Source organism: Penicillium hispanicum, assembly GCF_028827665.1.
Source record: "Penicillium hispanicum strain IBT 35686 chromosome Unknown utg000001l_segment0_segment0, whole genome shotgun sequence".
NCBI lineage: Eukaryota > Fungi > Ascomycota > Eurotiomycetes > Eurotiales > Aspergillaceae > Penicillium > Penicillium hispanicum.
In genome coordinates this window covers 1,556,225-1,571,610 of record NW_026623193.1, presented here as the reverse complement: position 1 = coordinate 1,571,610, position 15,386 = coordinate 1,556,225, and the positions used below count along the sequence as shown (strand labels likewise).

Genomic DNA, 15,386 nt, shown 5'->3' with positions numbered 1-15,386 from the left:
GATTTGTAGTCCCGACTGGACTCGGCGTGTACAGATGGGCTTGAGCTCGGTGATTCCGCGACCAGTCAAAATTGCCGAGGTTCGCCGCCACTAGCGCATATTTGAACGGAGATTCCCCGCAACCGCCGGACAACATGATCACCTCGTGGAAAAGGAATCCTCTGCGCTTTTGCTTGTTCCTCGAATACTTGTTATCTCGCATACGAAATGAATCGGTCACTGCTGCGTGCTGCTGCGCATTCCCTGCAGGCTGGTCGTTCCGTTGCTGGCCGACGGCATGCGTCTTCATCGGCCGTGTTCAACTGGGAGGATCCCCTCGCCGCTGCGGAACTGTTCACTGAGGAGGAGTTGGCAATTCAGGACACAGCACGACAATACTGCCAGGGACGGTTGATGCCTCGGATCCTCGGTGGGTCTCAATCTGTTCCAACTCCCACCTCTGTATTTCCCTGAACTAACCCAGACCTTGGAATCCTGCAGAGGCCTATCGCAATGAAGACTACGATCGCCGAATCCTCGAAGAAATGGGTGATCTGGGACTGCTGGGAGCCTCAATTGATGGGTATGGGTGTGCTGGTGTGAGTACCGTGGCATCGGGCCTGATCACCAAAGAGGTGGAGCGCGTGGACAGCGGATACCGGTCGGGAATGTCAGTGCAGAGCTCGCTCGCAATGACAGGTATCTACGAATTCGGCTCCGAGGAACAGAAGCAGCGGTGGCTACCAGGCCTCGCGAAGGGTCAGCTGGCTGGCTGTTTTGGGCTTACAGAGCCGAATCACGGCTCGGACCCTGGCTCGATGGAGACCGTGGCCCGCGAGCATCCCACGCAGAAGGGAATATACTTGCTGAGTGGCAGCAAGACCTGGATCACCAACTCGCCCATTTCGGACCTAGCACTTGTATGGGCCAGACTCGAGTCGACGGGTAAGATTCGAGGCTTCGTTGTTGAGCGCTCTCGCTGCCCACCTGGTACATTTGAGACGCCCCCTCTCAAGAACAAGACCGCTCTCCGCGCGTCAATCACGGGGATGATCCAGATGGATGAATGTCCTGTTCCTGCAGAGAACATGTTCCCCGAAGTCGAGGGTCTCACCGGCCCATTCACCTGTCTGAATAGTGCGCGCTTGGGTATTGCCTTCGGCAGCATGGGTGCCTTGGAGGACTGCCTGGCTCGCGCTCGCGAGTACAGTCTCGAGCGGAAACAGTTTAAGGGAAACCCGCTGGCGAAATACCAATTCATCCAGAAGAAGTTGGCCGACGCGGCGACGGACGCCGCCTACGGCACCTTGGCTGCGGTACAAGTGGCTCGCCTCAAGGACGCAGGCAAGGCCACTCCGGAGATGATCTCCATGATCAAGCGCCAGAATTGCGATAGGGCACTGGCAAACTCTCGAATGTACGTCTTTCCTCCTCGTGTTCTCGCCGCCCCGTTGCTTTTGCATACTGACCTTGCCACCAGCCTCCAAGAAGTGTTCGGGGGCAATGCTGCCAGCGACGAGTATCATATTGGGCGCCATGTGGCCAACCTGTTCGTGGTTCAAACATATGAGGGTCAGAGTGATATCCACGGTAGGTTTCCTGTCTGCCCAATAAACAAGCGTACTGTATTGGGCCGAGATACTGACGAGGCATCCACCCACCATCAGCATTAATCCTAGGCCGCGCCATCACGGGCAAACAAGCTTTTGTTTGATTGCAGAGCGCCGGGACATCCATGAACCGGAACGATTCCAAAATGTACAACAGTCTCGAAAGACAAAAAATTTAGAGGCACTGAAGTACAGTGCAGATGATGTATAGAGAAAGAGAAACAGACCGGAGTGCGGATGCCTTCCCCATCGGGAGAAAACACCCACACGTGACATCATCGAGGGGCACTCTTGGGCAATTTTGTGACAACCTCCCGTTCAACGGGACTCCCGGAACGATAGATAGAATTCCCTGATCATATTGTGCTTGAACTATAAGATGCTCATGATTCTCTAATTCGTCTGTTCGCCAGCAAAATCCCGACGATCTCCATCCAGCCCTATAGTACGACCTCGGGGGTCCTCGTAATTCCGTAATGCTAAAAATACACCCCCGGCTTATGATGGGTCGAAGTGTCCGCAGTAGCCTGTGGCGTGTATTGGTAATACCGTCCGCCTGCCCACCCGCCCACTTTTCCCCTCTTCTTCTCTCTTTCTCTTCTTTTCCACACAAAGACGTAACCGTACGCAGCCCGCAAGCCGCAACCTGAGGTCATTCTTCTCGCTGACTCTCCCAGTTCTCTCTCTCTCCCTCCTCCCCTATTCCGCATCGTCAACATGGCTCTCAAGCGCATCAACAAGGAGCTCACTGATCTTGGCCGGTATGAATGTCCGCTTATGAGATGCCTTCTTACAAGACTGACACTCGTCTCACAGGGATCCCCCCTCCTCTTGCTCCGCTGGTCCTGTCGGAGATGATCTGGTATGCCCCCCCATTCTTGCACACTCCGTTCGCTTGGTTGTTGTCGCTCGGCTTGAAAGCTCTTATGGCGCGGCGGGGCTGAGGCACCCCTCAATTGGCAGATCGCCTGGGCAGTAACATGACTTGGTTGACTAACGCGCTGTTCTTTACTCTTCTTCTGTGCAGTTCCATTGGCAAGCAACTATCATGGGTCCCGTAAGTTGATTCCCCTTTATCCCAGACGAGTTGCCTTCACATTATACAAGACCCGCCCCATCAAATCATGTTATGTTGGAACACGCGCTAATCTCTCTGGTTTCTGGCTTCAGGGTGACTCGCCATACTCGGGAGGCGTCTTCTTCCTCACGATTCACTTCCCCACCGACTACCCATTCAAGCCGCCCAAGGTCAACTTCACCACCCGCATCTACCACCCCAACATCAACTCGAACGGCAGTATCTGTCTGGACATCCTGAGGGACCAATGGAGTCCGGCTCTGACTATCTCGAAAGGTTTGTGACAACAGTCATTTCAGAAACGAAGATCTCCGTTGCATAAAGACTCGGTGGCGCTGACCAGGTTGTCATATCAGTGCTGCTTTCGATCTGTTCAATGCTCACAGACCCCAACCCGGACGACCCGCTAGTGCCCGAGATTGCACACGTCTACAAGACCGACCGCCCTCGATACGAGGCAACGGCCCGCGAATGGACTCGCAAGTACGCTATTTGATCGGCAATTTCTTAACGAATCTGTCCTCATGACGTGTCCTTCTTTTTTCGCGCTACCTCTCGGTCTTGCTCCGTCGCTTCTGCCTCTTTTTTTTCTTCGCTCCGTTAGATTCAGATCCGCGAAGCCTGGCGTACCGTGGTTGTAGAAACTTATGCTCTGTTCTTCAGTCTTTCTCTTTCCTTCCCCTCTTCTGTGATATGTGCGCGCTCTCGCACTAAGCTCATCTGCTTGTCTGGTGCGTCTTAGTTTTTGGGAGATGCCATATCCAACGCTGCGGGAGGGGAATCATCATGACCAATTTTCATGCATTCATGGAACCTTGTTCTCGACGCTCTCGGGGGTTGTTCTATTCATTCCCCTGTTCTCTTGCGACGGAAGAAGGAGGAAACCGAAAAAAGGAGAAGACGAAAAGAAAAAAGCATTCTCATGGTGCTGAATGCCAGGGTCATGCCATGTTTTGTTTCTCTTTCGTTTTCTCGTTTTGAAGTCCAACAAGCTTCTTGCTCGTCGAACGGTGATGGCTGAGCGCTTGGTGGATGGGGTTTCATCGAAGGAAAGAAGGTATGAGGTGCTGGGGCTTGACTCTGTGGTTGTGTGAAGGCGAGGGGCTTTTATGGAGTTTCATCTCTTTTTTCATAAATAGCACAATCCAGGCAGGCCCGTCTCTGTGTTGCGTGTCTTTGAAGTTTATTAGTGTAGTGACATTCCAAGGTTGTCGCCCTGATTTAGTGTTGTAGTTTGACGGACGAAGGGTGACAATGATGAAAGGCAGAATGTTTCCGAACATAGGACTTGTCCCTAATGTGACATATACTTTACCTATATTCCATTTGCGCTCTTGAGAGCTGCCTCGCTAGCCTTTTCAGTTATCATAATGTTGCCCAGGAATTAGTTACAAGCCATGATACCTGGGTAACAATTCTATGTCGCCGCATACCCTTCTCGCGACCAGACCATATAAAGCTCCCATCTGAGCGGCAATGTGTCAGATACCATATCTGTGGAATATATTGATTAATAGCAATGACATGACTATATTGATCTCTTTGCATTGGCAAGAAGCCGATGGAAATTGGATGGTGTCGGAATGAGTGTGTGGAGACTCGCATTAATAGTTTATCCTTTTCCTGTATATTATGATTAGTTAAGCGTATGCCCCCTAAATTGGCAGATTGGGCAGAATAGCAAGACAGGACTTCTCCTTGATTCCAATTGGCCGGGTCCTCTCCTATCCTGACAGATGGCGAGCAAGTCGTATTTGCATCTATAGTTTGCACCACCCACGTGGAGCCTCGGCGTATTAGTTAGTCCGCTCTTAATGATTTCCCCCTTATAATCACCGTCGGCGGTTTGGGCAAAGCCTTTTCTTGATTCCAATTGGCCGAGCCCCCCGGATTCCAATAGCTTGCGCATCTTTCTGTCTCGGGATCCATCATTCTACTTGAGGATTCCAGATTGAGGCAGGCTTCTGAACGCCTCAGTGGGAGTCGCCGCATTGGACATGCCCCAGGGATTGGCGCCACCAGATGTTGACCTCCATATCTACTTGCACGCTGAACTCTTACCCAACATCCGCCAAATCACTCTCTACATCTCTCTTCCCCAGCATCTGACATTTGATGGAGTTCGAGCAGAGATAAGGCTCTTAGAATCACGCCAAGCAGTCACTGCTTCGTTGCCGGAACCACTTAGCCATGTCACCAAAACGATACAGCTGCCGGCGCACGTCAGTGACCCGACGCGACGAAAGTTCAACGTCGACGCAGCATCAGCTGTGAAGTCTGGACCCAGAAATCCCTCTGGCTCTCAATGCGATTATTCTTTCAGACTGCAAATTGATCCCAAAGATTCAGCTCCGAAGTCCGGGGAAGAACTAATCGATGATTATGTGCCTTGGACAGCAGAGGACATGTCATCTTCGACTCGCATTCGATGCCATGCCTGTGGCAATCTCTTCTTAAAAGATCCATGTATTCAGCACAAAGCTGGTGGAGATGACCAAGGTCGCTCAGGATGGGTCTGGAAAGACCTTCCGAGCGGCAACTGGGCTGAGATGATGGATTTCTGGCATTGCCACAAGCCTGATCCGCATCAACATGATTCCAAGGCCGAGGCAACCGTTGCTCTTCAACTCGAGGACCGGAATGCCGGAACCAAGGGATATGGAGCGGCAAGTCATGTAGAGGCGACTCCTGGCACCGTTCTTATCGACGTCGCTACTTTCTTACTTGCGGAGTCAGACTGTGTGGGCTTGGAGAAGGTAAGGCTGTTGTTCCCTACGTCCACTTTTGTCTATGCATTTTCCCACACAATAAATCTGCATCTTCCCTCCATTCTGCTTTTTTTTCGATTAAAACGGGCAACTTAGAAGGAGACCATTTCACTCCCATGGGGTGGCCTCCGATACTATTGCCCTAGAGTGATATTCGTGCCTTGTTGTGACTTGGACTTGATGGCAAGTGGTTCGATGTTAAGCCGGAGGTCACGAAGCTCGGTTATCCTCTCTCGCTAGATGGATTTCGTTCCTATTGCCTACTGTTTTAATATCGCTCTGGCTGCCATTCTGATCTGAATCGCTTTCTCAAAGTACCCTTTTTGATTTCAACGCCTGTCTGGGCCTCTCAAGGCCCTTCCCAGAGGAGTGGGACTGGCGTGAAAATAAAAGGTACATGCCAAGTTGCCTTCGCTCTTGCAATTGGATTTCTTGCCTGGCTTTTTGGTTATAAGGAAGGAGTCTATACCTTTTTCGCGTCGCGATGTTGCTATTTTGAACTTCGTATATCTCTTTTCAGTCTCATTGCTGACATGCAACGCCTCCCAGGATAATACCGAAGAAACAAAGCCTAGCTCGGAGGAGCCCACCCAGAGGACGCTACACTGCGAAAAATGCAGCGCTACTATCGGCGTGGAGGATCCCTCAGTCGGTGGGTGGCGCGTCCTGAAGGCAAACGTGTCTCTCAACACGATGCACCGTGAAGCCGACGATGATCAGTGGCAGAGTCATTCTGCCGAGGTGATTGTCGCAGCGCAGTTGCTGGAAATGATAGAACGAGAAAGCGCACGACGTTTTGTGGTTCATTGTGGACAGAAGAGCGGATTATTGGTAATATTTCCCCTTCCCAATTCTACGCCATCAGGAACTCATTGAAGTCTCTAGCTCTGGGTGTTCAATCCCGATATCTGCTACTCCAATTCTAGTTCCGGGCACCGCGTCAATGCTCAGCAGGCGATGAAGGTATTCTTCCAAGAGACCGACGACGTCGACGCGATAATTAACCGCGACCTTGGAAAGCCGAGCCTGCTATCCGTGGAAGAGCTAGAACTGCCTGGCATGATATTCCAAGCTTTGTCCGATGCGCTTCTGGCGAGTAATCAGATGTTGCCTCTTTCGGCGAGAAGATTTAATGAATGGCAGGTCGGACTGCTCAGTCGGTTCAGCCGGAGGGAAACAGCTGGGTCGCTTGCGACGCCTTGCATTGATGTATAATAGTCATTGCAAGACACCCGTCACATCTAGCCCGATCTATATGTCAACTCCTACTACCAACCGCAGCCGACTTCTAGAATACAGCAAGGCAGCTCTAGTTCAAGTTTCAAGTTCAGCATCGTGTGTTGATTGGTTTGGCGTATCTTCATTATAAATCCTATTATTCAAATCTTGGTATCTGGGTATGTCGTGAATGCTTCCGGTGTCCCATTTAGGCTTCAAACGGGGTCTCGTAGGGCTGCTCCGCCTGCGGCGTAAGACGGGCAATATGGCGTCTCTGTCCATCCTCCCAATCAAACACAGCAGAGTGGGCCACGATACGGTTCTGCAACAAATCAGGACTTGGACATGATAATTCAACGGGCAACAGAACAAACTGTCGTGCACTTACATCCCAAACGACCACGGTGCCAGGCTTCCAGCGAATCCGAGCCTGAAGATCCTGCGACAGAGCAATGTGATCAAACAAGAACTTAAGAAGGTATTCGGACTCTTCCTTCTTGTATCCAACGATATAACGGGTGACTAGGGCTAATCAGCACTTCGGCCTTGGAAACAACAAGAAACCGGACAACTCACACTGTGGGTTCACGTAGAGTGCCTTCTCGCCCGTCACAGGGTGAGTCCGAACAATGGGGTGCTCCGATGTGATAGGGTCGCGCCGGGCAATGCCGCCACCATTCAGACTGGCGTTCACCTGCTCCAGGCCGGAGTGGACCGCCTTGAGTCCGTGCAAACGCTTCTGGAACTCCGGCGAGAGACGCTTGTACGCCTGGGCCATGTCGGCGAACAGCGTATCGCCGCCGCTGGACGGACCGTCGAGCACGTAGAGGAACGTGGTACCCGGGGGCTGCTTCTCGAAGGTGACGTCGGAGTGCCAGGTGATGGTGTTGGTGCGCTGCTCGAGGAACTTGGCTCCGGTGCGGTCGTCTGCACCGCGGAACACTAGGTGGACCTCGGGGAAGCCTTTGGGCGCACCTGAGGTCTGGTGGACGTGGTGTCGGCCGAAGTAGCCCGCGAAGTCGACAGCTTCTTGGATGGGCAGGGATGCGAAGTCCTGGTCGCGGAAGGCTATTTGCGGCTTAGGTTAGTTGATCGAGACCAGGTCTTTTTTTTTTTTTTTTTTTTTAATTTTCAAAGATGGGGAGGGCATACCGACTACTCGACGCTGCGCGACATACAGGGCCAGTTGGTCCTTGCCTGCCTTGGACAGCTTGCTCAGTTGCACGCCGTGCACTTCCGAGCCAATGAAAGGGGTGATATCGTCTACTTCGGACTTGCCCTTGGGAAACAAGTCGGGGAAACTGGGATCGGCGTCCTTTCCGTGCTCATAGTGTTCAAAAAGGGTCAACGGGGCATATCTAGGATATGTTGGTTAGTTGGGGAACTGTAGAGAAGATCTATAGATCTTATCGAGTGAGTAGAGATGGATGCTTTACCTCTCGGTCTCATTGTCCCAAACCGGAAGATAGTTTGGGTACGAGGCAGGAGGCAGCTTGTCTGTGCCTTTGAGCTCTGCCTCTTTCTCATACTTGTATCCGATCAAGTTCTCCTTGTTGTATCCTGCATCGGTCTTGAGGGGAACCGTCACAGTCGGAGCGCGGAGCGGCACAGTCTCAGTGAGTGAAGGGGCCATAATGAAGAACTTCTTGTTACTGATGACCAGTTTCTAGTCCTCGAAGACACGGGTTCCTAATTTCAACTAAGGCCAGACGCAAAGGCCCGCCAATATATACCCCAGCGGCTTCACCCCGGGAGTGGAAGATGGCGCAATGACTGCGGGGTCGCATCTTTCGCCCGAGTAGTCATGGAACCAAAGCAGATCAGGTCGGTGCGATCAGCATCGCTCATTGTAGTTTGGGAGTCCCTGCCGGGGTCTTCGGGGATGAAACCGTCCGTGAGACGTGATTGACGTGTGCCCGGCGCCCTTCGACGTTGGGAATGGCGTGCTGGCTATGGCGTGCGTCCAAGAAATCCCACTAAAATCCGCAGAAGGCCCTTATCTGGCCATTGCGTGCAATGGCAGATTTGCATCTTGAGAAATTCTTCGACCGGGAACTGGTGTCAAATGCGGTTGTGATGGCGTGCTGAACGGCGTCTCTGGCGCAACGCGTTTTCCCCAGTCTCGTTGATCTCCGTGGACGCTGACTGGAAGACTTTGATTGGGGAAGATCTCCCAAGTGCAGATGAGTAAAAGAAAAAGGTACCATGTAACAACAGAGGCCCATTCGTTGCTGTGGTACAATGTTGAAGGGTGCAAAGTATCGACTTGCGATCCGTCGGCGGGCCAATAAGCAGCAGCGTGATTCAGCTCAACCTCCAGACACCTCTCTGAAACCACAGCATACGCATCATTCACCTACAACAAGCAACAACAACAAATCTGGACTGCTCGATTGATTAGGGTATTGTTCAGTACATTACGCCCCCGATCGAGGCCATGCAGTCTCCACCTGGCGGGGACTGCCTCCAACGAGAAGCACATCGGGACGCTGCGCGACTCGTCCATCCTCACGTCACTTCTCCCCGTCTTGCGTGATGAGCACCAGGCCGAAATGTCGGCTCGCTCTGTCCTATTACTGCCCAATCAGAGATTGCACGAAAGCTAAAATCGATCCGGCTTGTGTTAGAATCCGGCTTTGTGCGACTCGACTCGTCGCCAGCCGCGGCATCGGGCCGCGTGGATTTCGTTGTACCCTCGATGTCGAACGCATTCTAGAAACGACTGCACTTCACAGTTCATAGCCTGCCAAGGAGTGGAGATTAAACGCCATCGTGACTGAGAATTGCACGTTGGCGCCCAGGGCAAGACACAAGATAATCGACTCGGCTACCTTCCTATTACTGCTGATACCACGACGTGCCGATCGAGGCTCGTGGCTTGTCGCATCTCCACCCAGGCGTGGCTAACCCTGCAGCGGCGGGTTGAGAGGTTGATCAGCCACCAAATGGCGTGATAGAGGGTTCCGACGGTTTATCGCCTCGCATGGCCAGCCTTTATAGCGGCGCGCGTCCCGGTGCCTCTCTTGAGATGCCGTGCAATTTAGATCGCAACCCCGATCACAGCCCTCGCAGCCATGACAATTGAGGAAGCGAAGAAGTCTGGCCCTGCGGGCGAGGATTATGATTCCAAGGTGGCACCTCGAGTCTCGTCGGCCAGTGACTCGGCATCTTCGTCATCATTCGAGGGTCGGCGCGGTCAAGTCAAGAACATTGACTGTACGTTCGACTCAACCGAAGATCCTCGCTACTACAAGCCCATTCCGGAGTATGAGGGTGCGCATCGCTGGGACCCGGAATTCGAATGGACTGAAGAGGAGGAGAAAGCAGTCGTGTGGAAGGTATGTGTCGCGCATGACCATGTCCATCCTTGTGATGATTTGCAGCACACTAATGACGGCTTGCAGATCGACTGGCGAGTGTGCACCTTTGCTTGTATGACTTTCTTTGCCCTGCAGCTGGATCGAGGAAATGTAGTCCAAGCCACGTCCGATACCATGCTGAGTGACTTGGGCATGAGTACCAATGACTACAACACTGGCCAGACGATCTTCTACCTAACCTTCCTGTTCGCCGAACTTCCCTCGCAATTAATGTCCAAGTGGATCGGACCCGACCGGTGGATTCCCATCCAAATGGTTTCCTGGAGTTTGATTGCAGCTTGCCAAGCGTTCATGAAAAACCGGGCAGGTTATTTTGCCTGCAGAGCCTTGCTGGGTGTCTTCGAGGGTGGTTTCATCCCGGACACTATCTTATTCCTCTCCTTCTGGTACAAATCCAAGGAGCTGCCGATTCGCCTTAGCTATTTCTGGGTGACCTACGAGCTGACGGCGATTGTGAGCGCATTCCTAGCCTTTGGTTTCTTACACATCCACGATTCTGAAGGCAAGGGAGGCTGGCGGTATTTGTTTGCCTTTGAGGGACTTATAACTGGTGTTATTGGAATCATTGCTGCGGCTTGGATGCCTCCGTCTCCGACCCAGACTGCAGGCCGATTTCGAGGCAAGGATGGTTGGTTCACCGAGCACGAGGAGAAGATCATGGTCAACCGTGTGCTTCGTGACGACCCAAGCAAAGGAGGCATGCACAACCGCCAGCCGGTCACCCCGAAGATGCTCTGGAAAGCCCTTCAGGACTACGACATGTGGATAATTTACCTACTCGGACTGTCATGGATGATCCCCAACACTCCGGCGACCAGCTATATCAGCCTGGAGCTGAAGTCGCTCGGGTTCAGCACTTTCCACACCAACTTGTTGACCATTCCTGCATATGTGGTCTTTATCCTGAACTTGCTGGTGTGGACGTGGATCTCTGAGCGCTTCAATCAGCGTTTCCTACTAGGAGTTGGCGCTGAAATTTGGGCATTGGCCCTTCTCATTGCCCTTGAAGTTCTGCCGGATGATGCCAGCACCTGGGTACGCTGGGTGCTCTTGACCTTGCTCGTGGGAATGCCTTATATCCACGCGATTATTGTGGCGATTACGTCACGAAACGCTGGGACTGTTCGGACTCGAACGGTTGCAACTGCGTTATACAATATGACGGTGCAGGCGAGCAACATTATCGCCAACAATGTGAGTGACCCGATTTTTTTTTTGTTGGCAGTACGGAAAACCTAACTAATGATTGTTTATAGATCTATCGCGCCAATGACAAGCCATACTATCGCACTGGCAACAAGGTGCTCATCGCCATGGCCGTGTACAGCGGTGCGCTGTTTATTGTGGCTAAAGTGTATTATATGTGGCGCAACAAGTATGTTGACATTGTCCTGACTTACTGTATGCGTTCCTGTCCCTGATCTAACCAACCATCGCGTCCAACAGGAAAAATGCTGCAATTTGGGACAGTATGAACGACCAAGAAAAAGAACGATATGTTGCGGAGAATGGTCACCTTGGAAACAAGCGGTAAGATCTGAGTTTCTCACCATACGACTCCATAAAAGTATACCGGCTAACTTGCGCCTGACAGAGTCGATTTCCGCTTTTTACACTAGAGCGATTGTAGAAGGGCGTTGTTTTGGGTCGCAGGACCGACAGTCATTGGCTTTTCTTTTCGAGTAGCGATACTCCAATACCTCAAGAGAAATAGAATTCGCTATCATTAGATGACTAGGCATCATAGATGGGTGTTTTAATATTTATCACTAGGAACATACTAAGTCACACCTCTATTCCCCAATCACATATTCACACCCTTCATCTCCGATCCAAACCTCATGAAGCTTGCCTGCTGGCACATCCACCCGAGATCCGACGCCAAAGGTTTCCTTCTTAATATCCCCGTTGTGTAAACTGGCATTGTCGTTCGGGTATGTGATGGTCATGGTCCCGCGGCGGATCAAGTGCGTTGTGAGCCCACCATGTGTATGGGGAGCATAGTATGCGTTGCTACATACGGTCAGGCCTCATCATCGAAGTTTAGGAGAACTCGCCTGGTCTTCAGATGTGACATACCTCCCATCAGCCCAGGTGAAGACGTGCCGGAAACCCCAGTCTCGCACGAGACGCTCACTGTCGGAGGCGGTACCGATCGGATACTTTTCTGACATGATGTAGGAAGATATAAGCCAGCAAAAGTGCTGAGAAACAATAAAATGCTTGGACATCTCCACCAATACCGGCTGGCTTATGAATGCGCTTGCTGCGTATGGAGGAATGACGTCAGACCAACCAGTCACATGGCGGTTTGTATACATGCATGACAGCTATGAACAAAAGTACGATGAATGCTTCTAGAACGAATGATGGGCCGATGAGATACTGCATCGAGTCTAGAGGCCCGTTGGGAAGAGGCTCTGGGCGAAGAAGAAGACAACAGCCCAGATGAAGATTGGTAGCAACCGATGTATGCAAACTCCGAATGAATCGTATCTCGTTGAAACACATGAAAAAGTTATCAAGTGAAAAAAAAGGCGAAAGACCGGTGCCCCAAGCCATGATGCCAACTATTCCATTCGCTGTGCTGCTCGGTTCCTCGCGAAAGCCTCCATGCGTGTACAAGAGGACTCCCCTAGAGAAATGACCAATGAATATGCCCGAGAAGCGCACATACGCCGCAGAAACTCCGTCAAATGAGCGGCTGGATGCAGGAGCAAGGTTGCTGCTCTTCCTGTCTGCCTGCACGAGGACACTGTTGGGGTGTCATGCGCACGGGGTGTGGCAGACATGACAGCTTTTGCCTGGGATGACCCAGACCTCTTTGCCCTTGGAGGCACAGTTGGGACACCGCACACCGGGCATCTACACAGGATCGACGTCAGAACAACTTCGACAGACCAAAGTGCCGAGTAATGGGATTCAGTTTGATGGACGAACCTTGTTGAAGGCGGAGGAGCTCGAGCACACCGGCGGGCCACATGGCGAGGACTCCATGATTCAGCGAGTGGAGGAATTAGGAAACGGAAGAGATGACGAGGGACTAAAGTTCTCTGGCAGGTTGAGTTTAGGCCAAGGCAAGACCCCTTGGTGATCGGTGATCGGTGATCGTTCTTTGTTTCCTTGAGACGAGGCGCGGATGCCCATCCTCAGGCCGGAAGGCAGCCCTTATAAGGCTTGCACGGCGCGACGACAAGAGAGGGGAAGAGCCTTCAGGACCCTAGACTAGTTCGCAGTCCCTGCGATCGAAAAATCTTATCGGCTAGTCCGTTTGCGCAGGTCAAACTCCTTTCAGCTATCGACGATGGAGCTTCGGAAGTCCCCATTGCTGTTCGCTGCGCGATGGGGCAAGCTTCTCCCTGTCGTCAATCAGCCAGTCACAGCGCACTGCAGTTCTGCTGGATGACGAGCCACTGGGTCGCTCGGAACAAGCCAATCACCGCATGCATGATGGCATCCTCCCGAGCACTCCGGATTGGAGGGAGTTCGTGGCGATTGTTTGCTTTACAGCTGGACAACGCCGCTTATCGTGATTCTTCCACTGGCACCGCGACACAAGCAAAGAAAGAAAAGCAAAAAAGACTCGTCCGCTGCGAGGACGAGGGAGTAATTGGATCATGACACCGAGTCCATGCCGGCAGCCGAAAAAGGGGGGGAAGCAAAGAAGGCAATGGGGACGGAGATGCGCAGGTGAAAATTGACGTATCGTCGCTACGCGGGCAGATCGTCGGCGCTCGGTCGACCTCGGCCCGCTTTGGCGCATCGGTGATTTGCCAGTCGACTTTCTGGCAGGAACTCCAATCACTCTCGACTGCCCGCAGCGCTTTGATAGCTGCCGATTATTGGCCAATCGACCCTTTGTTCAAGTTGTGATTTGACTCCCCCCTCTTGTTTCCCTCCAATGGTGGCTGCCCATGCATGCCACTTTCTACAGCTGTCACTCCAGTCGCAGCTGCAGTTGCGGTTGCGGTTGCGCCATGCGCGAACCCCTCCTCCGCAGAGGGAGCAGACGCCCTCAACATGATCTACAGAGGCGCAGTGATCGTGATCATCTCTGCTGAGGCCTGGATTGGGCTGACGTCGATGGCGGGCTGAAACTGCGCGCTGGCACCGATTGTTACGATGGCACGTCTGTATGCGATTCAATCTTCGATCTATCCTCGACTTACTCGGTCTACTCGACAGGTACGGTGCTGCTTTGTTCGAGAGAATAATGGGGCGTCCTGCGAGAGGCGACGGCCTCTCAGATTTGCGCACTGCTGGCTCCAACCTTACCATTTTTGCAATAATCGGAGGATTTACCGATCACCTCTGTCGCTCGGCTCCACTGACCATGTTGATCAATCTGATGCATACGGCTTGGCAGGGCAAGATTCATCCTGACTGACCCAGCCCCCCTGATGCATGCCAGACGGCAGGCGCAAAAATCTCGATGGGCAGCACGACGGGGGGCAGCACCTATCTTGTCTCTCTTTCCTCACTGACCGTCCGTGGGTTCCACACGCCCTGCGTGACTGCTGTACCGCTACTTTTCACGACGCAGTATATGATGTGGATCCACGGGAGTGACAAGCTGCGCCAGAGCTCGCTGCATACTCCGCATAGAGTATGGCAGACGAAAGGTCGCGGGGGCTTGATGGCACGCATCATGCAGGATAACTTTCTTGTTTGCTTATATGCAATGGGGCCGAGCGCGTCTTCGTGGTGTATGATGCCCATTTACGCATCAGGTGTCGAGTCTCCCACGTTTTGACTTTGCCCATGTTTCCCGCTAACCAGGTCTACCAGATCCACCAAGGTCGACACCATCTTTTAAGAAGCGTACAAATTTTCCTCTCCCGTTGTGGCAGGGTCTCCAATGCCCGCTTAACTGACTCGACGGACAACCCGCCCTGAACCATTCTCGAGCTGAGGCAGGACTTGGCCGTGCATAGCGCACACAAATACCGGACCATGAGTTGCGGTACGTGATTATTGCATGCCGTCAGGCTGCCTTCCCGAAGACGCCCCTTGGCTCTTCGTGTTTGCCTTGCAAATCATCTGTGTGGCCGTGATGCCATGCAGCCTCATCTGCAGCTGGCCACTGATCTCCGCCGGGGAGCGTGGCACAGTACCACATGATTTCTCTGGCTGAGTGCCTCCTTGCTTCAACGGAAATCTATCGCCCTAACCCCCTATACATCTGATCTCCGAAAGGGAACTTGCAATATGAGATCGAGTACCCCTCCCACCGATCACTTCTATATCAGCTCAGCCACGAGGAAAAGAAAAGATAAGAAACATTCACAGGTCTGCATAGCATCGCGTCACGCATTCTGCCAGCGGGCCAATGCTCAAATACCGAAAGTGCGAT

General features: G+C 52.4%; 7 protein-coding genes across 7 annotated transcripts; 5 read left to right on the top strand and 2 right to left on the bottom strand.

Annotated features, from left to right (window-relative positions):
- Window positions 1-207: 207 nt before the first annotated feature.
- N7459_000647 (acyl-CoA dehydrogenase) lies at window positions 208-1,693 on the top strand (the record flags this gene model as incomplete). The annotated part of the gene is made up of 3 exons (XM_056939832.1): window positions 208-409; window positions 481-1,569; window positions 1,629-1,693. 3 exons carry the CDS (start codon window positions 208-210, stop codon window positions 1,691-1,693), a joined length of 1,356 nt encoding a protein of 451 aa, XP_056804112.1.
- Window positions 1,694-2,306: 613 nt separating this feature from the next.
- On the top strand, window positions 2,307-3,148 carry N7459_000646 (putative ubiquitin conjugating enzyme (UbcD); the record flags this gene model as incomplete). The annotated part of the gene is made up of 5 exons (XM_056939831.1): window positions 2,307-2,350; window positions 2,406-2,451; window positions 2,617-2,646; window positions 2,697-2,943; window positions 3,054-3,148. Coding segments are annotated over 5 exons (462 nt in total), but the record flags the coding sequence as incomplete, so codon positions are not given.
- Window positions 3,149-4,664: 1,516 nt separating this feature from the next.
- On the top strand, window positions 4,665-6,650 carry N7459_000645 (HECT-type E3 ubiquitin transferase; the record flags this gene model as incomplete). The annotated part of the gene is made up of 3 exons (XM_056939830.1): window positions 4,665-5,423; window positions 5,985-6,266; window positions 6,321-6,650. The coding sequence occupies 3 exons, from the start codon at window positions 4,665-4,667 to the stop codon at window positions 6,648-6,650; spliced, it is 1,371 nt and encodes a 456-aa protein (XP_056804110.1).
- Window positions 6,651-6,861: 211 nt separating this feature from the next.
- N7459_000644 (TauD/TfdA dioxygenase family protein) lies at window positions 6,862-8,286 on the bottom strand (the record flags this gene model as incomplete). The annotated part of the gene is made up of 5 exons (XM_056939829.1): window positions 6,862-6,975; window positions 7,042-7,175; window positions 7,230-7,721; window positions 7,806-8,011; window positions 8,090-8,286. 5 exons carry the CDS (start codon window positions 8,284-8,286, stop codon window positions 6,862-6,864), a joined length of 1,143 nt encoding a protein of 380 aa, XP_056804109.1.
- A 1,441-nt stretch (window positions 8,287-9,727) lies between these two features.
- N7459_000643 (putative transporter) lies at window positions 9,728-11,652 on the top strand (the record flags this gene model as incomplete). The annotated part of the gene is made up of 5 exons (XM_056939828.1): window positions 9,728-9,991; window positions 10,058-11,227; window positions 11,290-11,408; window positions 11,480-11,563; window positions 11,628-11,652. 5 exons carry the CDS (start codon window positions 9,728-9,730, stop codon window positions 11,650-11,652), a joined length of 1,662 nt encoding a protein of 553 aa, XP_056804108.1.
- A 174-nt stretch (window positions 11,653-11,826) lies between these two features.
- N7459_000642 (uncharacterized protein) lies at window positions 11,827-12,207 on the bottom strand (the record flags this gene model as incomplete). The annotated part of the gene is made up of 2 exons (XM_056939827.1): window positions 11,827-12,046; window positions 12,113-12,207. 2 exons carry the CDS (start codon window positions 12,205-12,207, stop codon window positions 11,827-11,829), a joined length of 315 nt encoding a protein of 104 aa, XP_056804107.1.
- A 635-nt stretch (window positions 12,208-12,842) lies between these two features.
- N7459_000641 (uncharacterized protein) lies at window positions 12,843-13,127 on the top strand (the record flags this gene model as incomplete). The annotated part of the gene is made up of 1 exon (XM_056939826.1): window positions 12,843-13,127. One exon carries the CDS (start codon window positions 12,843-12,845, stop codon window positions 13,125-13,127), a length of 285 nt encoding a protein of 94 aa, XP_056804106.1.
- Window positions 13,128-15,386: the final 2,259 nt, after the last annotated feature.